Here is a 21,033-nt window from a genome sequence, read left to right on the forward strand (position 1 = left end):
GGGAAATTATACTTTTACGCCCATACTTTAAGGTCTATTCAAAATTTAACCCTATAGTTCCAAAAAGAGTAAACTTTAGTCCAATGTGGCGAACTGTGATGCTCAAACAGGGTTTGTCCTAAAATGTGGGGACTAATATGCAATTTTCCACTAAATTTCAACTCCGGCCCGTAAATGGTATATGTTCTCTTCCGGTTACCAGTTTATGAAGACAACTCCGAGAATCGAAATCTCAATCATAAGTTTCATTATCCGTCGGTTAGACGCAAAATTTTATATAGATTACACCGTATACATTTATCAAAAGTTGAATTGCGTCTCTTGAAAAGGCATCCGAATGTCCGTGCTGAATCAACTCTTCAACAGGGGACTTCTGGGAGCAAAATGGTTAGTTCGATCAATTTACTTCTCAGGGTTTTCTGAAATTCCTTTATAATCTGTAATTGGAGTAAGGAAATTGATAATCTTGATTCTGTTGGGCCAACAGTTTCCCCTGTGTTCAATCAACTCAGTCATTTGCCTACCATCCAGAATTGCTGATCTTCGTCCGTGGTTGGGATTATTTAATTTCTGTCTCGAATTTTTTTCTTCCATAAAAACCTTTCTTGCGTTCGTAGTTGCCGTTGTTCTTTTGGCCTTATTACTGTTGAAAAATCATATGTTTCAGCTGAAAGTAGGGTTTCGTATACGCGACTCTACACCAGAGTGTATGTTCTGTATTTGGTAACTTATTTGAAATTTTGTTGTCTTATCAGGGGCCTTTTAGACTGTGTTTGGCTGGAGTGAAGAGTGAAAGTATATGTGGAATTAACATATAGTGTACTTTGATAAATAAAGCACTGGTATCGTTGCGTTTGTGTGTGATATTTGATCTGAAATTTTTGTTGTTTCTTGACTATTATCAAGTTCCTTTTATATAGCCAAATGGAACAGTGAACTAATTATGTGTGAATGCAGTTATAATGTTTCTTAAACATATGAAGTTTGATGCTTTGTCATGTGTCGGGTTCATTGCATCAAAGATAGAGCAATCTGATAGTCTCTAGTTGGAGAAATCCACTTTAAATTTCTGCCGCCTTTTCCGTCTTTACATCTTTGCCGCCTTTGTTTTGCAAAGTGATCATAGTTGGGGTTAATTCTTGATATTTGTGGTTATTTATAGATGTTAATGGGTGGTTTGCAGTAAAACATGTTTAACCTTGGGAATCTCGCGCATCAAGTTGTTGCAAAATAAGCGAGACGTGCATCTAAAGCTTATGAGGAAGGAGATTGCAGAATTTCTGCAGACTGGCCAAGAAGCCATTGCTCGAATTAGGGTATAGCACCAGTCTTGATACAAGTCTCAGTTTGCAATGATTTGATCATACTTTCTGTTTTATTTGTTATCCACAAATTTTGCATAGGTTGAGCATGTTATACGGGAACAGAACACATGGGAGGTTTACGAGATATTGGAGTTGTTCTGTGAATTTGTTCTTGCCCGTGTACCGATTCTTGAAAGCCAGAGGTAAAAACCTTGGATCACTTCCCTTGGATTTAATATTAATGTCCAATTTCTTCTGATATTGTGGCACATAAGAAAAATCAGAAGGAACGCTTATGCCCTGATGATGATTTGGAATGTATTGTCGAAATAGGATTATGCCTTGTACAGTCAGAAGCAAATTTCTGGTGTAGGGTTTTGCTAATCAGCAACCACAATATGGATTATTTCTATGATCTTAGAATAGCCTGTCTAAATTTTCCAATTTTGAGGTAGAGGTTGAACCCTGAACTGGGTTTATTATCAAGCTTAATAAGATTTTCACAGAAATAACACTTTAGTCGTAGTACATATGGTGGAGCTGGATCTGGTTTCAAAGTAATGGAGGATGGTGAGCATTGTCAGCGTCACATGCACACAGCTATGTGCTATAATTTCAGAAGCACAAGCACATAAATATTATTCATTTCTTTCTGGCATTTCTATGATAGCTGTGCTTTTAAGGTGAATCCTCAGTTTGGCACCACATTTCCATGTGATGAGTACCTTGACTGTATGTTGCAGAGTCTCCTTAATCAAAGCATATGTAGACATAATAATTTCTTTACTTAACATATAAGACAAAAGCTAACATTTTCTGGTTTATGAATGTGGAACATTTCGCCTTGTGAGAGAGATACTCTTAGGAGTTGGATTATTGTACCAAGAAGAATAGAAAAACAAGATTGGAGAAAGACCTTATATAAATACAATAATATTTATAATGCGAGTGCATTAAAGCTGTAATATGGCCTGCTTAAAGTGTATCAGAGGTTTGTTTGACTAGAATCTTTGTTGACTTGTTTGTATTTAAGATTTATTTGATGATCCACGTTTTAGTTATGAACCTGACAAATTAAGAAATGTATGTATGATTTTTTTAATGTCAATACTTTGTGCCATGCTATTGATTAAAACAGGGAATGCCCTACAGAGTTGCAGGAAGCAGTTGCAAGCATAATCTTTGCAGCTCCCAGATGTTCAGATTTGCCGGATCTGCTGCATGTTAGGAACTTATTTGCTGTGAAATATGGCAAAGAATTCATAGCTGCTGCATCGGAGCTTCGCCCTGATACCAGTGTCAACCGTACAGTTAATTCAGTTTGGCTTATTTCCTTTGCATTGACTCTTTATACCAATTGTAAGTTGGATATATATGTAACTTCAGATAATTGAAAAGCTCTCGGTGAGTGCTCCACCTGCAGATGTAAAGCTGAAAGTACTAAAGGAAATTGCCCTAGAATATAACATCAATTGGGATTCAACTAAAACCGAGACAGAATTCAGCAAAAAACCTGAGGATCTTCTGGTACCTGTCATTTTTAGACTCTATGTTTTGTGGGTTTTCCTAGTAATATGCTTTTCTTATTGCTACCTAGTTATTTGATGTTCAGCTCTTTCACCTTGTGAAAGCAAGTATGAGTCATGACTCTCATGGGACTAACATTCTCCAAATGCTACTCTCTAATTTGTGTTTCTCACTTTCAATTCCTTTAGTTGCTTGACCTAATTATTCTGTGTTTGCTATTTATTTACATTTTAGAATGGACCAAAACAACTAGCTGAACAACCTCATGCACATTCGACGCCGGAACGTCGGGAAGGTGCATCTACTGTGGACAATTCAGCGGCTTCTTTAAATGGTAAAAAGGTGGACCGCTACGTGCAATCTCCCACTTCGCTCGGCAGCAATTCTGTGACTCCCAGGATAATTGGATCGTCAACCAGAGAACAAAATGTAGAACCAATCACTGAGATCAAGAGCACAAGTATACAATCATCTGATGTATTGCAACGGGCTCGTGCTGCTATTGCTGCAGCTGAACGTGCATCAGCTGCTGCACGTGCTGCTGCTCAGTTGGTAAATGTTAGGTTTAACTCATTCAAACTAGACGAACAGAAAATTTAGCATCTTAGTCGAAAACAAGCGCAGAGGTCTAGTTGTGTCCTTGTTTTTCTTTAATTGCATATTTCTCGTGTCATCTATCTGAGTTTGCCCCTTCCTGTTGTTTATACGCACTCATCATTATGGAAACTTATGTTTGACACTGCACCAGATGCAACCATGACCTAGCAAGGCTTATAACAATGTACTACTAGAGAGTTTCTACACAGATGCAAGGTGCAGAGTGTGTCTTGTTCATTTTTGCCTTGTATTGTTGTTTGATATGCACAAATTTTCTTTTAAAACACGACAGCATTTCTTGCGGCTCTGCTTGGTGAAGACTATGCATACCTGATATGGTTCAATAAATAGCACTAATATGAGTTGATGTTCTAGGCATTGCCCAAACGATCAATGATGAAATTGATCATTTCTATGATTTATAAAAAAATTGTTGTCAAACACCAGTAAAAAATGCAGGTAATCAACCATTTGTAGAATATTTGGGAAAAGAATCTCCAAATGCCAAAAATTATTACTAACTTCCTGAAAAAGACTTGAAAGAGAAGTGATTTTTTATTTCCTGCAAGTCTATAGAAATGAAGCAGCTGGGTGGCAATGGCATGATCATTTTTGCAAGTGGTGGTAAAGAGGAGATGAGATGGTACAATCAGTTTCCTAAAATATAGAGCAAGACAGGAACTTAGTTGTGAATGCTTTCGCAGCTTTTCATCTTCTTGAAAAGACACATTTCACAGTAATGTGAAATGCTGCAGCATGATTGGTGATGGGACAAGCACAACACATCAGGCTTCTGCCTATTTACAGTTGCAGATTTTCACAACTAAAATATTCTTCTTCCTTTCTTTATTCCCACAAATTGCTCATCTTGTTTCCATTCAACATTTCCTTTCCCACTTCTGTTTTTCTTTTTTCTCCCTTTCTTTTTGGTCTTTAATAATTACATTTCGTTTCATATAAAATATAAAATGTCCCGGAATTAATACAACTGCAGCTAGATTCTCTTTCTAAATATTCAAAGGCTTGTCAATTATGATCAATAAATCCCCAACGATGAGAATCAATTTACATGTAATTGGGGTCGCAGATCAGCTAAACACCATAGTATTTAATGCATTCTTTCCAAATAGGGAACAATTAATATTAATTAGGGTAGAAATTTCTTGACCTTATGAATGTTACATGTCTACTCTGAAACTCTTAGACGAAGAAAGCATCGACATTTGATATCTAAGGTCAACCCAACTTGGGTAAATAAAATCTATATTCACAGTTAGGGACCAAATGTTTTATACTATATGGATCCACATATTAGTCCTGGAGCCCTTAAATGAAGAAAGCATCAATAGCTGACATCTCGGGTCGATCAACCCGATGGGATATAGAAAGTGCGTCTCTTCATCATGTTTGATAATTTTAGTCTTTTTAAGGGATAATAGGGTCTTTCAAGGGATTTTACATCCCCATCCGCACCCAAACATGTTCACCAATTACCATCTTTAGCTAAAATAGTGTAGCACAAAATAGCTATGTGCTCCTCTAGGTTATATGCAGATATGCCTGGTTACATAAAAAACAAGTAGCATACAGGTAACTTTGCATATACATGCATACAAAATTTAACACTCCTCTGATGCTTTTCCATGCAACTCAGAAAACCCCACGTCTGTTTCAACAAAGGACACTCCATTTATTTATTAGATGAAACTATCTGCAATAGAATTACCAGCAGTACACTCACAGCTGTGTGTGTAGGCTGTATGTATATATATATGTATGTACGTACTCTTGTATATATGTATATGTACGTATTCTATATGAGGGCGTGACAAAGATGTAACATCTGGTTGAGCAGGAGAACTTAAGGGTGCAAGTCTTTTAGTTCTTTTTAAAGAAATAAAAATTTTATTTAGTTATCTAATTTGATCCGTCCGTATAATTTTTATTTTTCCTTTTGTTGTTGATAGTTTCCTCTCTTTCTCTACCCAACCAAGTTTCCTTTTGGTTCTTTATACAAGATTTACGTAATTTTTATGTTTTCTCACTACCTTTTTGTCATTTATATCTTTATAATACTTTTACTTTTTTCTATAATTGCAAAAAAAAAAAAAAAACTTTAATACTTTTCATACTTGTCTTGATTTACACTTAAAAAATTTATGCATGAGAAAATCACGTGCCACAGCTGCTAGTACAAGGTTTAAAATGCATTTTTCGTCTTATAACTTAGATCATTTAGTATCTTCTTCCTTTAACTTTTTAGAGTAACATTTTGATTCAAATAGTTTAAACATAGGGCTCCTATTGGTTCGTTTCTACTAGTATTTTTATCAATTTCAGTTCTTTTTGTTACTGTAAATGATCAATTGGTCCTACATTTTTTTAATGTTCTCGATTTCAATTCTTTTCTTTTCAAATTCACCCTTTTTATAGGTATAGGTGAATTTCGGTAAAAATAAAACTAAAATTAAAAGAAAATATAAGATCAAAATATTACTTACCCTGAACAGTTAAATTGAGAAAACATTAAATAACCTAATTACAGAAATAAAAATGCACACACACCAATTTAAAATATTTTAGTATATTAACAAAAGTATATGTAAATAGAGATGGAGTGTGATGATGAGCAGGGGTGATAAAAAAATATTTAAAATCATCCAAAATCGGTCTAATCAAACTGAATTGAATCATTTTTCATGATTTATATTTCAAATTATAATTTTAAATTTAGAGTAAAATCGCACCGAACTATTGATTTGCTTTTAATTTAGAACTTAAGAAACCCGTCAAAACAAAACCACACCGCCAAATATATAATTACTTTTAAAAATTATATATATAATAATTTGATAAAAGAATTATTTTTTTTAGAAGAATTTCATATTCGAATTATATGATTTCAAAATTCATATGTTATCAAAGATCACGTTACAAAACCTATTTTTGTAAAATTTATGTTTTGACTTTATACAAAATATATATATATATATATTTAATTCTTAAGCCTATTTAAATTTTAATCTCATTTGATGATTATCTCAATTTTTCATTCATTTTTCTCCCCTGTTTTTTTTCTCCCCCTTTTCCTCTTCTCTCTTTTTTGTCTTACCGCTTTCTTTGTTATGTTTTTTTGCCTTTTATCTCTAATCTTTCTAAAACCAACCATTAGTCTATGTTGGATTAAGTATTTTCTTGTTGGATTTAATATATGATCTTATAGTTTAATCTATTTGTGCATAATGTTAGTTTTTCTTGTTTGCTATACACAAATACTTATTTTATTTTTTTATTTTTATTAAATTTTAATATTTTATTTTTATTATAAGCATTAAAACTGTCAAACCACCCGCAACCAACCACACATTTAATTTTAATTTTAAAAATAACAATTTAAAAAATTATTTATAAAATCGACCGCACCATAAATACCACTAATGATAAGATGATGGGTGAAGTGAGGGGGTTCAGATTTATTTCATGCGCGTGATGTTCACTTTTGCACAAGCCATTGATTTTGTTGGCCAGAATGAAGAGTCGTTTTCGTCTTGAATTGCGTTTTAAGACGGCCACGTTTCCATTGGTCAATCTTCATCTATTTCTAGCTGCTAGTATCAAGTATTTATGCCTTATGGTTCGTTTGTTTGGAACAAAAATTCAAAGTACAAGAGAAGTGGAAGAAAAAATAAATATGTAAAAGAAATTTAGTGTTTGATTAGAGAGAATAGATAGATGAGAAGTAAAATTGGATGTTTATGAAATTTTTTAGAAGTTTTGTTTTGTTTTGATCCAAAATTGGGAGGAAAAGTGATGTCAAAAGTACAAAAAACTTCATAGTTTATTTTATTTACTCTATTACTCATGTATATAATTTTCCTCCAATAATTTTTTTCTCATTCCTGTTGATAATACTGATATATAATTTCTTTATTTGAGGGCATTGATAGTAACTTTTATTTTATTTAAATTAAATAGTCTAGAACAATTTTTATGAATATTTTTATCAATAAAAAATATCTTTATTTTTGTTTGATGAATATTTTTATTAATAAAATATTTAAATTTTTTATATACTAAAAGTTAATTTTTTTATGAATTTATTCTTCTCATACTAAACAAGGAGAAGTATTTGATATTTGCTCCTATTTCAATCATACCAAACAATTAGAAAAAAAAATTATTATTCTTTCTCTCTTCCTCTCCCTTCCACTTCCTCGTCCCTCTCACTTGAACCAAACAACCCTTAGTCTAGTGGTTATAAACCTAAAGTTGAGGTTTTATGAATATATTTGAAGTCATGCATGGATTTTGAGTCCCACTATGCGAGTAATTATAATTTATTTATTATTATTTATGCAATATATAGAAATAAGTCATTACAATTTATTTATTATTATAAATAAAAAAAAATCAAGCATTTATACACCAAAAAGAAAATTCTTAGATGGCTTAGAACTTTTTTCGGCCAAATGATATAAGCGTATAACTATGCTAGCTAAAGGCCAATTTTATGTTGGCTACTCCTGAGATTTGAATCCACAATACATTCTAATATTAAATTAATTAGGTTTATAAAAAAAAACAGTTATTATCTCAAGAAAATTAACAATTTTTTTATTAATTTCATTACGTGCTTGTCAAAAAATAAATAAATTGGGTGAGTGGGGGTATGAGACGCTAAGAAGACATGTATTCATAAAACTACTGTCCTAAAATAAATTAAATATAGAGAAACTGAGACATGAAAATGAGGATATTGTTGTTTAAATGTACACAAGTACAAATTATGGACAGAAACTGAAATTATAGGTAGCTGCTGCCGCTGCTGCTGCTGTAGTTGGGAAACCTAAAAGAAAATGTGGGGTGTAAGAAGTGAAGAGATGGGCTACTACTGAACTGATGATCAAAGTTTACAAGCACGAGATGGAGTTGATTCAACTCAAGGGGAATCAAATGTCTTGTCTGTCTTTGTGGTCTTTGCTTTGTCCATTTATAAACTTCGATCCTAGTTACTTTTTGCACTAGATAGCCCTGTCTCTACTATACCCCACTCCTTTGCTTTTATTTTATTTATATATTAATTATTCCCACTACTTTTTCACAAATTGATACTGCAACTGGGGACCAAAATGGAGTACCTTGTATTCTGTACAGGCTTAGTACTGTCTATGGACTATATATAGGCATCTTGTACAAGTTGCAAAAAAAACAATAAATATAAAATAAATAACTCAATGATACATCAATTACGAAAACATAATTTATTCCCAAGTTAATATAACTACACCCTCATTATCTGAAATTATCAAAACGTTTCGTCAAATCTTAGTACATGCCACCGCTTCCAAATTCACAACTTGATGCAGGTCGAACGATTTGGGGTCAGGTCGCTGGACCTGATACCTTGAGATCGGGTCGTTGAATCTCTTTTTGAGCTTCCTACGAGTGGATCCTGAGAACAGAACAAACTTTAGGCTTGTCGGTTAGCCCCCAACTAAAGCTCTCTGATGCTTAAGTTAAGAAAATGGGGCCGAAAGCGATCAACGGGGAGCGAATGAGATCAAGAAAATGTGATAAATGCACTTGTGTAAATATTCATAAATGCGAGTATTTATAGTATACGGTACCGTATAGCATAGTGCCACGTGGAATCATCTGGACACCCTGGTGTCAGGTGATCCAATGGCTATCTCAGCGGGCAGGTCAATTGGATCGGGTCCAACCCAACCCACGTCTTTATGCGTGGATCCTGGCATTTATTGCAAATTCCTCTAAAAATTAGGGGCAATTTAGTCTTTTGAAAATTACCCTCATCACAACCATTATAATTTTATAAATATAATGTAGACAAACGTCTTATATTGGTTGCAAATGATAAGTTTGTATAGCTTAACCCCTCAAGGTCTCTTTTCTCTAGTGAAACGTCTTTTCAGAAAAAATCCGTGAAATTTCTATAAAATTTGAGCGTACAATATCTCGCGCAACATAACACCAATTAGGCTGCAAAACTCATCAAAATATAAAGGTTTAATCAATTGTCTTATATATATATATGTGTGTGTGTGTGAGTGTGTGTGATCATATGTCTAACCTGAAAAAAGAGAGATTATATATAAGATTATGTTGGTAGGTAGGCATGCAGAGTATTAGTTGTAAACTTGTAATTAATTATAAATTCAGATAAATATATATATAGGGAATTTTGTGAAGGGTTGTTTGTTCGTGGAAAATACAGAAGGTACAGTACGATTCAGCCTACCAAAATTAGACAACATATCAATACTACTTTTTTTGTGCATAAAATAAATCCGTGCGATGATGATGAGTAGGCAGACAGAAGCATGCATTAATTATCATCAGAAAGCAATTTCAGAAACACACACACACACACACATATATATATATATTTATATTAATTCAATTATTAATTAATCATACGTACTTCTGGTTAGCATGCATTTAAGGTAGATCCATCCATCCATCCATCGATCATCACCACCTACTTTATGTTTTCATCCATCACTTAATTCAAACTGCTAATTAAGGTACTGTAGCAGCTTTAAACATTCATCTCCAAAATCGTGAGTGTAAGTAACCCGACTCTAGCTACAAAATTATAGCTTAGGCCAGCGATCGTCGAGGAATCACTTTTGCTAGCTGCTGCAGATTCTCTTCTATTTCACACTTTGTTTTTAGATTTTCAAAATACGGAGACAGATCGTAGTTTAGATCGAAGTTTCTGGCCTGTATATGTATATATGTAATTTTCGCCGGAAAAGATGTAGTCAGGCCCCAAACGGAAAACCCTTTTGAAACAACACTGTACATCTAGTCTTGTTCCTTTCACCAATGAGGTCTCGGGATTTCAGCTCAGCCCTAGAGAGAGAGAGAGAGAGAGAGGGTATGTTTGTAGTGTGTACATGGTCTTTGTATTGTATGTTAGAGAGAGAGAGAGAGAGAGAGAGAGAGAGAGGGTGTAGAGAGAGAGGCTAGCTATAACTATAAGTACATTACACATATAATGTTGTGTGGATCTGTTGTAGTGTAACAGTTGAGTCGTTCCAGTTTCCTCAACCTATGAAATTTTGGCAAATATTATGTTTGCCATGTTAGTTTATTAGTTAATTAGTGTAACATTAAACAATGTGGAATTGTAGAAAAAGGAATTCATATATATGTTTGCCATTCTCATATTTAATACACCCCCCACACACACACATATATATATATATATATATATAAGAATTCAATAATCAATTGAAAATATAATGTTTTCCTAGCTCTTGAAAGGAATAAGGAAGTAATAGGATTAATGTAGGCCGGATGAATGACTATATATCATTAGCAATATGTCGGATTTAAAGAAATGAAGAAATATATCTATCTCAAGTAATGTTAACATATAGTATATATACTTCTCATGTAATTTTTTTTATGGGGTAAATTATAATATTTCTTTTGAAATTTACTATAATTACAAATACCCCTAATTCATTTATTAATGAGAGTGTTCAAATCATGTGTTGCTTTCAATATGTTTATTTCAAAAATACTTGAACATATTCGACACGAGTAATAATCAACAACTATTTTTTTAGAACAATAGTATAAAACAATATTAAAACTATACTCTTAAAATTGCATAACAAAATAATTGATTAAAACAGATATTGGGATTATATTATTATAAATTACTAATGATCATAGTAGTAGTAGTTAACTATTGTGCAAAATCTTGTAGGGACTAATTATATAAAGGGCAAAATACACTCGGTCCCCCTAAATTATTCTAACGTAATACTTACCTTAAATTAACAAATATAACACTTACCTTCTTGATTGGATTAAAATGTCCCTCATACTTTGAATGATTATATTATTCTTAATATATATATTTTAGTATTTTTCATATTAAATTATTTTTAATTAAATTTTTTAAATAAGAAAAGAATTTAAATTACAAGTGGAGTATGAATTAATATATAGTAGCTAGATACACACAAATATAATATAACCAACAATTCATATATACTTTTTAAAAGAAACTCATAGATATATATGCTTAACCAAAAAATAAGTATTTTTTAAAAAAATAAATAAATATAAATATTTTATCATATTTTTAAAGAAAATATATTCAAAAAACCATTTAATTACTCATTTTTATCTAAAAGAATAAATAGTTAATAACTTCATACAAAATTAATAAAATCTTTTTATGAAATTATTTCGTGTATTTTTTATATGCATTCATTACTTAACTTTGAGTTTGTAAAATATTATAACATTCAAACTGTTTAATTTACTAATTTTCGATTACTTCATTATAATTAAAAGGTACTTTTCCTATTTGAGAAAATTTTAATTAAACTTAAAATACAAAATTGTTAGAAAAAAAAATTCTTTGAACTAAATATAATACAAGGGTAACATTATCCAAAAAAATTAATTATAGGAGGTAAATATTATATTTATTAATTTTAAAGTAAATATTACATGAAGCATAATTCACAAAGCAAAGTGTATAAACATATAGGTTATGATTAGGGCACTGTAAAATGGACAAGACAAACAAGGCAATATGTTTGGTTTCATTTTTAACTTATTTTGATGTGTTTTATGGAGATTGAAAGAGAAAAATAAAAATAAATAAGTATGTATTAAAGATAGTGTGTATGTTTTTGGATTTATTTTTGAAGATAATATAAAATAAGTATGGTATATTTGATGTTGTTTAGTATGAGACAAAAACTATTGTTTATTGTCAAATCATATCTCTTATATATATATATATATTTATATATATGTATGAGTATGTATATATTTTTTTTAATTATAGGACCTATAATTAGTGTAAACTTATTTTGATAAAAAATCAAATGAGATACTGTTTCAAAACATCTCAAAATACCACCAAAACTTTCAAAATAAATCAAGGCAAACATTGTGTATATTTTGACCATTTTGAAAATAAAGCAAAATTGAAACCAAACATTATGAAGATCTCTTGGATATACCACACAACCCATTTTGACCCAAGTGTCTTAGACTTGATAGATGGTAGGAGTGTATAGGCCGGTAGGTTAGACTTGAATTAGTTCCTCTCCTTTGTCTGGTTGTTGTGAATAGACTATATATATAGAGAGAGAGAGAGAGAGACGACTATTGATTGAGTAGTTGACAAATGCCAATTAAGTAAACATTTTTGTTCATTCACTTGCATCCTATTTTTGCCTCAATTTCAACTTCATCAGCTTTCCGCCGAATTCACTCTACTCTGCAAATATTCTCAGCCCCTATATACATATATGTTTTCTTGTCTCTACACCCTTATAATTTCCTGTTGGATATAAATTAATTATCCAGCACATCAATGGAACCCTATAACGTTAATTTAATATATACTTCAAATTCCATTTTTTTTTCATACATTCAACGAATAACATTTTCTTTTAAGATTTGGTGTGATTACACGTAAAATTCCGTAGTTTACAAAATTATATTTAATATCTTCGAAATTTATTTTCGTCTATCAAATAAGCCACTTTGTTAGTTAAAACTTATCGAATTTGCTGATATTAAAAGATGTATAAAGATAGTATTATCATAAAAAGATTTATTTGACATTCAATAAGTCAACTAGGGTATATATAAATATTCATCTATTTTTTTGTTATTATCAACAAACTCGGTGGACCTTAACTAATATGAGCTTATTTGATAAACAGAAATAAACTTCAGAAATTCTAGATGTAATTTTTTAAATTATAAATTTTTTATGTATAATTATACCAAATGTGAGAGAAAAATGTGATCTAATTATTCCTATAATCCAATATACAAATGTTAACCTGGAGTTTGAATTTATCTTCAAGAATCACCCACCTTGTCTGTTTACCGTCATCCAGTACTTAATGGTAAAATAAACAATTCTACAAATAATTTATTTAGAAAACGTCAATTATATATGTTACGCGACCACTCGAATCCGTTTTATAACCTACGTACGTTCAGTGTCTTGATAATTAGGTGATTAATCTCAAGTCTTTATCTCTTGCGATTGAGAGATCATGAAAGGGAGAGAAATTAAATGAAAAGAGTGCTTCCATTAATAGGCACCTACAAGAATTAAACAATATATTACACTCAATTTTAACAATATATAACACTAAAAAATAATATGATTTTGCATTACGATTAATTACTATAGAAAATAAAAATAAAAATCATGACAAATATAAAGTAATTACGGCTTCGCAACGGCTATTAACCGTTGTTTCTGCAAATATGGTTAAAATATTAACTATGGCTAAAATTATGATAAATATTTTACCTATGGTAAAAAATCATGGAGAATATTGATTAATTGTGGTAAAAATTTAATTTTTTGCTTGAATTTTATTTAATCATGGTTAATTGTATTAATTTACCATAATTTCTAAGTCGTGGCATAGTATACCAAAAACTCAATTTTTTTTGTAGCGTAATAAATTGATGGACTAATTTAATATATTCCACGTGATTTTTTCTCCAATTTAGCTTTATTTTATATGCTAGTCAATTCTTGGTTTAAATGTATTTTTTTTGTCCAGTAACTTAGACCACTTAATATTTTCGTTTTTTAATTTTTTAGAATAGTATTTTGATTCTATATCTTTTCAATTTTCGTGATTCTAGTTTTGGTTTCGCGTCAGTTCACCCTTCTCGACAGATAAATACATTTGTCTCTGACGTAATTAAAATTGAGGTTTTTGTACCTATTGACTCATTTTTTGTTGGTATTTTGTCCTTAACTTTTTAGAATAGTATTTTCGATCCTGCTTCTTTATAATTTTTATAATTTTAATTTTTTTCTCGTCAGAATTCACCTTTCTCGCCAGAAAAATACATGTGTCTTTGCCTTTGATGTGTTAAAATTGGAGCTTTTATTTCTATAAGCTCATTTATGTCAATATTTTTGTCCTTTAATTTTGTAAGATAATATTTTAGTCCTACATCTTTTTAATTTTCGCAACTTCAATCCTTTTCTCACTGGAGTTCACCCTTCTCGCTGATAGAATTGAACTCCCGCAAACAAAATGACTTAAACCTCAAAACTTGAAAAAATAAAAGATGAATCGCAAAATATATATCCTAAGTTATGGGACTAAAAATACATTTTCCTTTAACTATTCTAACTAGCTAGGACCAATTTTTTGAACGCCTTGTTACAATATGCAGCTGCCCCCAGATGAGAAAGTATAACTTAGACGGCAATTAATTGATTAAATCTCTATGGATGATCTTCATTAGTCTTAATCATGTATTTCATCTATAATTGCTTCTCTCTTCAAATCAAATTGAACTAATTAAACGGTCATATTGATGAAGGCGAAGCAGCTGTAAGTAATTAGAAGGGAAGAAGCATTAATTAATTAGCTAATTATGATGAAATGAATTAGATTTCATCTATTACTTCTTGTACATGAATTAATTACTTATTGTGCACCGACTCTGAATGTTTTTGAAAAACAGAAAAGCCCACCCCACATACCCTTAGATCCCTGGTTCAAGCCCAGACGTGAAAGTGAGAGCTCAGACAAACCTGTATGAAAAACCCATGATTTCCACTTCTTGCAATCCACATTTGTCAGTTTGTTCGGATTCTGTATCTTTCTCTTTCAGTGAGAGCGCCGTGTCATGCCAGCATTTAACACTTACACTCTCACTCTCCAAGAAAACACCAAACAACAACACAAAGAAAACACAAACAAATTAATAGAATCCATCTTGAAACTGATTGATCGATAAAGGATCCAAATGTTTTCAATATTGTCCCCATCTACCTCCGGCCCCAGCTCAGTCCCTCCTCTTGATTCTGCAGCGACACGTCTCTAACACCACCGCCGCCACCGCCGGTGTTCCCGAATCCATGCCCCACCGGCGCCCCGATGCAGGTGTAATGATTACCTTCACTTGGCTGGGTTGCTCCATAGCTCGAATTGGAATTAGAGAGGACATGCCCCACAAAGTAGTCATTCACCGGCGGTGCTGCCGGATGCTGAGAGGCGAAAGACAGTAGACGTGGTGGCGAAGCGTACATGTATGATGCCGCCTGAGGCTGTGGTGGTGGCGGTGGTGGTGGTGCGGGAATCAGTGGTGAAGACGTGGAAAACAATCTTGTAGGGTACATTGATCTGAAGTCGCCGGCCATGTTGCCTGCTTGATGATAACCTCCGTGTGGAATAGTCTGACCGCTGCCAAAAAAGTAGCACACACAACTCATCATTTTGCTGATTATCTGAAGGATTAATTTTCTCTATACAAAACTCATAAATTCAAAGAAGCATGTAACTGATGATCAAAACAAAAACTAATTGTATCAGTCTTACCCTGAAACATAACCTAGGTGACCAGGAGCTAAATCGTTAGTGAAGACCAGTTGACGAGCCTTGTTCAGCGTTTCTGTCTCCCTCTCTGGGAAACAGACGAATACAAACAAATATTCGAATCAAACATATATATATATATAGTTCTTGAATCAATATTAATTTTCTTAGCATGCGCGAAAACAAGATTGGCTAAGACTATATATATGTGCTTCATGTATATAAACAAGAAGAAATCATTAGCGAAAATGAAGAATATAAACTCCATTCATTATTACATATAACGAACTTTGTTGAAATTCATGTGATGTTACATCATTGTTTGAAGAGAAGAAACATGCAGTTGTTTTATTCTATATGTGAAGGAAAAAATGGCAAAGAAATTGCATGCCTTGGCGGTGGCGGTTCATGTGTCCCCCAAGAGCTTGAGATTTGCAGAACTTGAGGGAACAAAACCTGCACTCATAGACCTTCCCGGGCTCATCTTTTCCCTCCTTAGCGCCGTTTTTCTTTTTCCTGTGGCCGCCTGCAACTATGCCAATTAAAGCAACTTTGATGAGACTAATCTTATACCTAAACCCACAACCCTAACATCCCCCAGCTACCTAATCGCCAATGAATATTCCATCTCAATCAATTTTTTTTCCTCCTGTCTTGTCAATATTTTTACTTTCTAGGGTTTCGTTCTCATACTCCAAAAGCCAAGAAACAAATAAACAAAAATGGAAAATCTTGGAAGATCCCGGGAGTGAAAATTAGTGGGGTGTTATTCGGGTGAAACATGTCTGTTCTTTGAGTCTGAATGGGAAGAGCCAACATGAAGTTTTCATTCTCTTGATAATCATGGCGGGAAGTTTTCTTTCTTTTTTTTTCTTGGTTTAAGGGTAATAACAAACCCCAATTAATAAGTTAATAGCACTGAGGACAAAGTAATTTACCAGCAGATGAAGAGCTGTCCTCGGAAACCTGTTTACCATCCCTGGTATAATCTTCGGGTAAGTTGTTGAGGTCTAATGGGTTTTCCTCTGGTCTCCTGGAAAGAAACAAGAAACAGGAAAAAGTTAAAACAGGCGGCTAGGGAGGTGTAGTCAAAGAGTTTGAACTTATAAAAACAAGGAGATGAATTAGGAAGAGATAAGAAGCAGGAGCTGGGTGTGGGGGGAGAGTTTAATTGTTTGTGGGGTTGAGGCCTACATACATGGAACCGACAGAGAAAGACAGATGCAAAACAACTCAAAGAAAAAGAAGAAAAAACGAAATTTGTTTGAAGGCGATCAATCGATCTCTCAGATGGAAGAGATCAACTAAAGCTTGGAAAATTATAAGACTTCAGTTTGGGACTGAATAATAGAGGCTAGTTGAGTGATGTTGAAGAAAAAGGAACCAGGCTTGAAAGTTCTCTCTCAGTTTCTCTGCCAGCCCCTCTGGAGACATCTCTTTCTCTCTCTCTCTCTACAATTGAAAGAACACCAAAGTGACAGAGGCTCTCGTGACTTTAAAAAGGAAGAGGATGAAGAGAGGCTTTGTTAGATTGTGAGAGATGAGAGCGACATGGCCTTATTTTTCTTGGCTCACTATGTTAGCTAGGTTTAATGCCCTACATCCACTAGCCTGCATGTTAAGAAAAACACAAACACATATTTACACAAATTGTAAACACACACACAGACACACACACATATATATATATATAAGGATTTATTTTCAGCCTTTCAGGGGGAATAGAGACCTTAAAATATGAATCTTATTGGTGCAGATAAGCATCAAAATATAACCTTAAGGGCAATCAAGACAAAGGGTTTGCCTTTTACACATGACTGTGCAGTTGTGATCGGTTTTCATGTAAAGAAGAGCATGGGGGAGATTATATGTTATAATGCACAAGAAGACTAGGGCCTCGTGGGGTTGTAGTACCTTTGTAGCATTGAAGTGTTTCTATCAATTTAGTACTTTGAATTCCAACAAAAATATGAAAACATTAATACACAACTTCTTTTAGTAGTCAATTTATAGTTCAGGGAGAGGAGTTAATATAGTAATCCTTCAAATTCAGAAGATATTTTGAAATAGGTATACAGTACATAGGTTGTTTCTATTAGTTACATCAGTCTTTTTTGTCTTAAGTTTTGGATTGGATCGCTTATTCATCTTGTGCAGACCAAATCTTTAAACAATTATTAATTGACTAATAAATCACTTTTTCTTTTAAGTATTTAAAAGAGTTAGTCTTTAAATATGTTATCAGAGCCATTCGAGCTTAATGAGTTTATTTCAGTGCCATCCATTTATAAAAAAGAGCTTCTCTTATTAGTCAATGGTGATACTCCATCCCACATGGATTATAAATTAATAAGTTAAGTAATATATATAATTAGCATTGACCATATAACTAGTTTTTAAAATACTTTTCTAAAAAACAACAAGGGTATTTTCACCTCACTATTTAGAGGCTACATAACTATTTTTATTTGAGAAGGTTTTGCAATTTTCAAACAATAATGGGGGATTTAAAATAATACCAAAGGTCAGGGAGCTAGTTGTGCAATTCTTACCCACGTTAAGAATTATGTTATAGGTGATAAGATGTGTTAAAAGGGAAAAATAGTATTTTTGGTCCTATAAGTTATATATGCTTGTTTTATTTTTTTTGCCTCATTTGTTGCGAGATTAACAATATTAATTTCGTAATTTATAAAAATTAGCACTTTTAGTCTTCTTTTATTTTTTCATTAGTTTTTTAACAGTGTGACCCATGTGGCCGTCAAAACAAAAATTTGAGATGAAAAATTGGCACTTTTTCTAGCTCGATAGTATGTTTGAGGGAAATATAACTAATATAGAGGCCAAGAAACAAAGATCGAAGGAAATTAGGTCAAAAAAAGAGGGTTTTTTGCCTCCGTCACAAAAATTCATTCCCACCCTCCCATATTGTTGTAGTCTGAAATGAAATAGAAACTAAACAAAGAATTATATCTTACACAAGTAAATCAAGCTAAATAAAAATCATGCCTTCAACATGGAGTTTCGCAAACTCATAAAAAAAAAAAAATGTTGCTATCTTCACTTCCTTTGTTGGAATCCAGCCTTTGTTCAATTTTGTTGTTAATTCTTGGTTGCGTTTGCATTTCAATGTTTGAGAGATTTTGAGGGTTTGTTTGTGATTTAGGGCAAATGGAAAATGAGAAGTTGCATCATTAAACTAAATTAGCTAATTTTTTCTCCAACAAATAAAACTAAAAGCCACGTATCAATAAAATCAAAAGTGAAATGAACCTAAATTATAGAATCAAAAATATTATTTCTCCTGTTAAAAGTATTAAATATAGAATACTTATTTTAATAATTTAATCTTTTAAGCAGACTTGTACTTAATATTCAACCAAATATATATATAATTAGAAAAACAAAATTTTCAATAAACATTTAAATTTCAAACTTCTTTGGTTGTAAAGTTGTCTGATCTTATCAGGCGAAATGTACTTTTAATCCCATAAAATAAGGGTAGGATTTGTTTTGGTACCACAATTATAGTAGGTGTCGCTTTTAATCCTATAAAACTTATAATCACGCATTTATAGTCTCAAAAAGTTATGTGCATTATGGTTATATGACTAAAAAGGTGTTGTTTGGGACTAAAGCACACTGTGATAAGTCTCAAAATCACATTTTTCAAGGACTAAAAAGACATAATTTTGAATTTTATGAGTCTAAAAGCGTCACATTTCATAATTATGGTACTAAAATAAATCCTACCCTTAATTTATGGAATTAAAAGAATATTTTGCCGATCTTATTGAAAGCGTATAGCATCTCACCATTAATCTGACATCTAAGACTAAACCACGTGAGGCTAAAGGTATGAATTCAAAATTAATGACTAAATTTCATAAGTTGTATGTTGAACTTGAACCCCAGCACTTATGCCGGCTGCAATTGATTTTGTTTACTTTCACCAAGCTACTCTATCAAGCCTACCAACGTTCTTGATCCTTTTTTTGGTAATTTTTCATTTATGTCTATAAATAATAGATATAGAATTACATCTTAGGACTAGCGACTACACGTGATCAAAAGAAAACGTGGTCCTCATGATCCCGAATGAGGCCTCCCTCAGACTGATACTTTTAAATTAATGTCTGAAATGTTATTTATGTCAGTTGGTTCTCTGCAGCTTATTAAGTAATCTATCAGTTATTTCACGGGATTAAATATATTTTTTATTCCGTAATTTAAATTATTTGATATTTTTATCCTTAATTTTTTAATATAATATTTTGGTTCTACATTTTTTTAATTCCCATGATTTCAACCATTTTGTTTCGGCGAAATTCATCTCTACCAACGAAAAAGGTGAACTTTGACAAAAAAGAAACTGAAATTATGAAAATTAAATGGATACAAAACCAAAATCCTCCTAACTCATTAAAAAATAAAAATATTGGCAAAAATTGACCAATCGAAACAAAAACTCTAATTTTAAAGTATAACGTAAGATGCACATGCATTTTTTTCGATGAGAAGGGTAAATTCTGATTAAAAAAAAACTAAAATTATAAAAATTAAAAACAATATGATCAAAATGCTGTTCTAAAAAATTAAAAAAAACTAAAACTAAAACGAACAACCGAAAATGCACATAAGCGTATTTCATCCTTAGGTTTTGTAAATATTACAAACAAAGCTGCAAGTTCCACTTCACATTTGTTCAGCCCGAAAATCAGTGATATCAATGAATTGAAAGTAGGGTCGAGTATTATATACATATATATGTAAATATATATCCTGCTTTTTATATATTATAATTCAAGATTATTTTCTTTGCTATAGCTTCTATATTTAAAATTTGAACCTTCAGGGAAATTAGCTTTGGATTTAGAAACATGAGACAACTGATTATTCAAGTTTTTTAGTCTTTTTTTCTCACATATACACCATCTTACATAGACGATTAAAATTTGAACTCAAAATCTCTAAAAAGAGATTGAAGCCCAACCAGACAGCCGGGCCTTTACCACAATGACTATTGAAGTTTATAATATTGTTTCTTGCATGGACACAACTCGTACGTACTTGTGATGCAAATATTAATAATTAATTATCATCCTGTATTATATGTTAATCATTCTTGAGGCAAAGGGTTGTAAGTACTTGGAAAGCTATAAGTAAGATGTTCAAACATTTTTCTTTACTTATTGACACCGATTATTGCTAAGGCTACGCCTCCATAACTAAAATAG

General features: G+C 32.2%; 2 protein-coding genes across 5 annotated transcripts; one reads left to right on the forward strand and one right to left on the reverse strand.

Moving 5' to 3' along the window:
• Window positions 160-3,712, forward strand: LOC105160892 (IST1 homolog). 2 transcript variants are annotated; one of them, XM_011078401.2, is made up of 7 exons: window positions 160-387; window positions 488-552; window positions 1,184-1,316; window positions 1,404-1,507; window positions 2,443-2,614; window positions 2,691-2,831; window positions 3,066-3,712. In XM_011078401.2, the coding sequence occupies exons 1-7, from the start codon at window positions 175-177 to the stop codon at window positions 3,429-3,431; spliced, it is 1,194 nt and encodes a 397-aa protein (XP_011076703.2). In that variant the 5' UTR covers window positions 160-174; the 3' UTR covers window positions 3,432-3,712. The 2 variants fall into 2 exon arrangements, with proteins under 2 accessions (XP_011076703.2, XP_011076713.1); XM_011078411.2 differs by lacking the exon at window positions 488-552 and having other exon boundaries at window positions 197-387.
• Window positions 14,918-17,258, reverse strand: LOC105160902 (zinc finger protein JAGGED-like). Of its 3 annotated transcripts, none has more exons than XM_011078430.2 (5): window positions 17,181-17,258; window positions 16,735-16,829; window positions 16,188-16,322; window positions 15,800-15,884; window positions 14,918-15,664 (listed from the first exon to the last, which is right to left on the reverse strand). In XM_011078430.2, exons 1-5 carry the CDS (start codon window positions 17,228-17,230, stop codon window positions 15,250-15,252), a joined length of 780 nt encoding a protein of 259 aa, XP_011076732.1. In that variant the 5' UTR covers window positions 17,231-17,258; the 3' UTR covers window positions 14,918-15,249. The 3 variants fall into 3 exon arrangements, with proteins under 3 accessions (XP_011076732.1, XP_011076725.1, XP_011076741.1); XM_011078423.2 differs by having other exon boundaries at window positions 16,188-16,328; XM_011078439.2 differs by having other exon boundaries at window positions 16,188-16,328; window positions 16,995-17,255.

This window comes from Sesamum indicum, linkage group LG1 (assembly GCF_000512975.1).
Source record: "Sesamum indicum cultivar Zhongzhi No. 13 linkage group LG1, S_indicum_v1.0, whole genome shotgun sequence".
Taxonomy (NCBI): Eukaryota; Viridiplantae; Streptophyta; class Magnoliopsida; order Lamiales; family Pedaliaceae; genus Sesamum; species Sesamum indicum.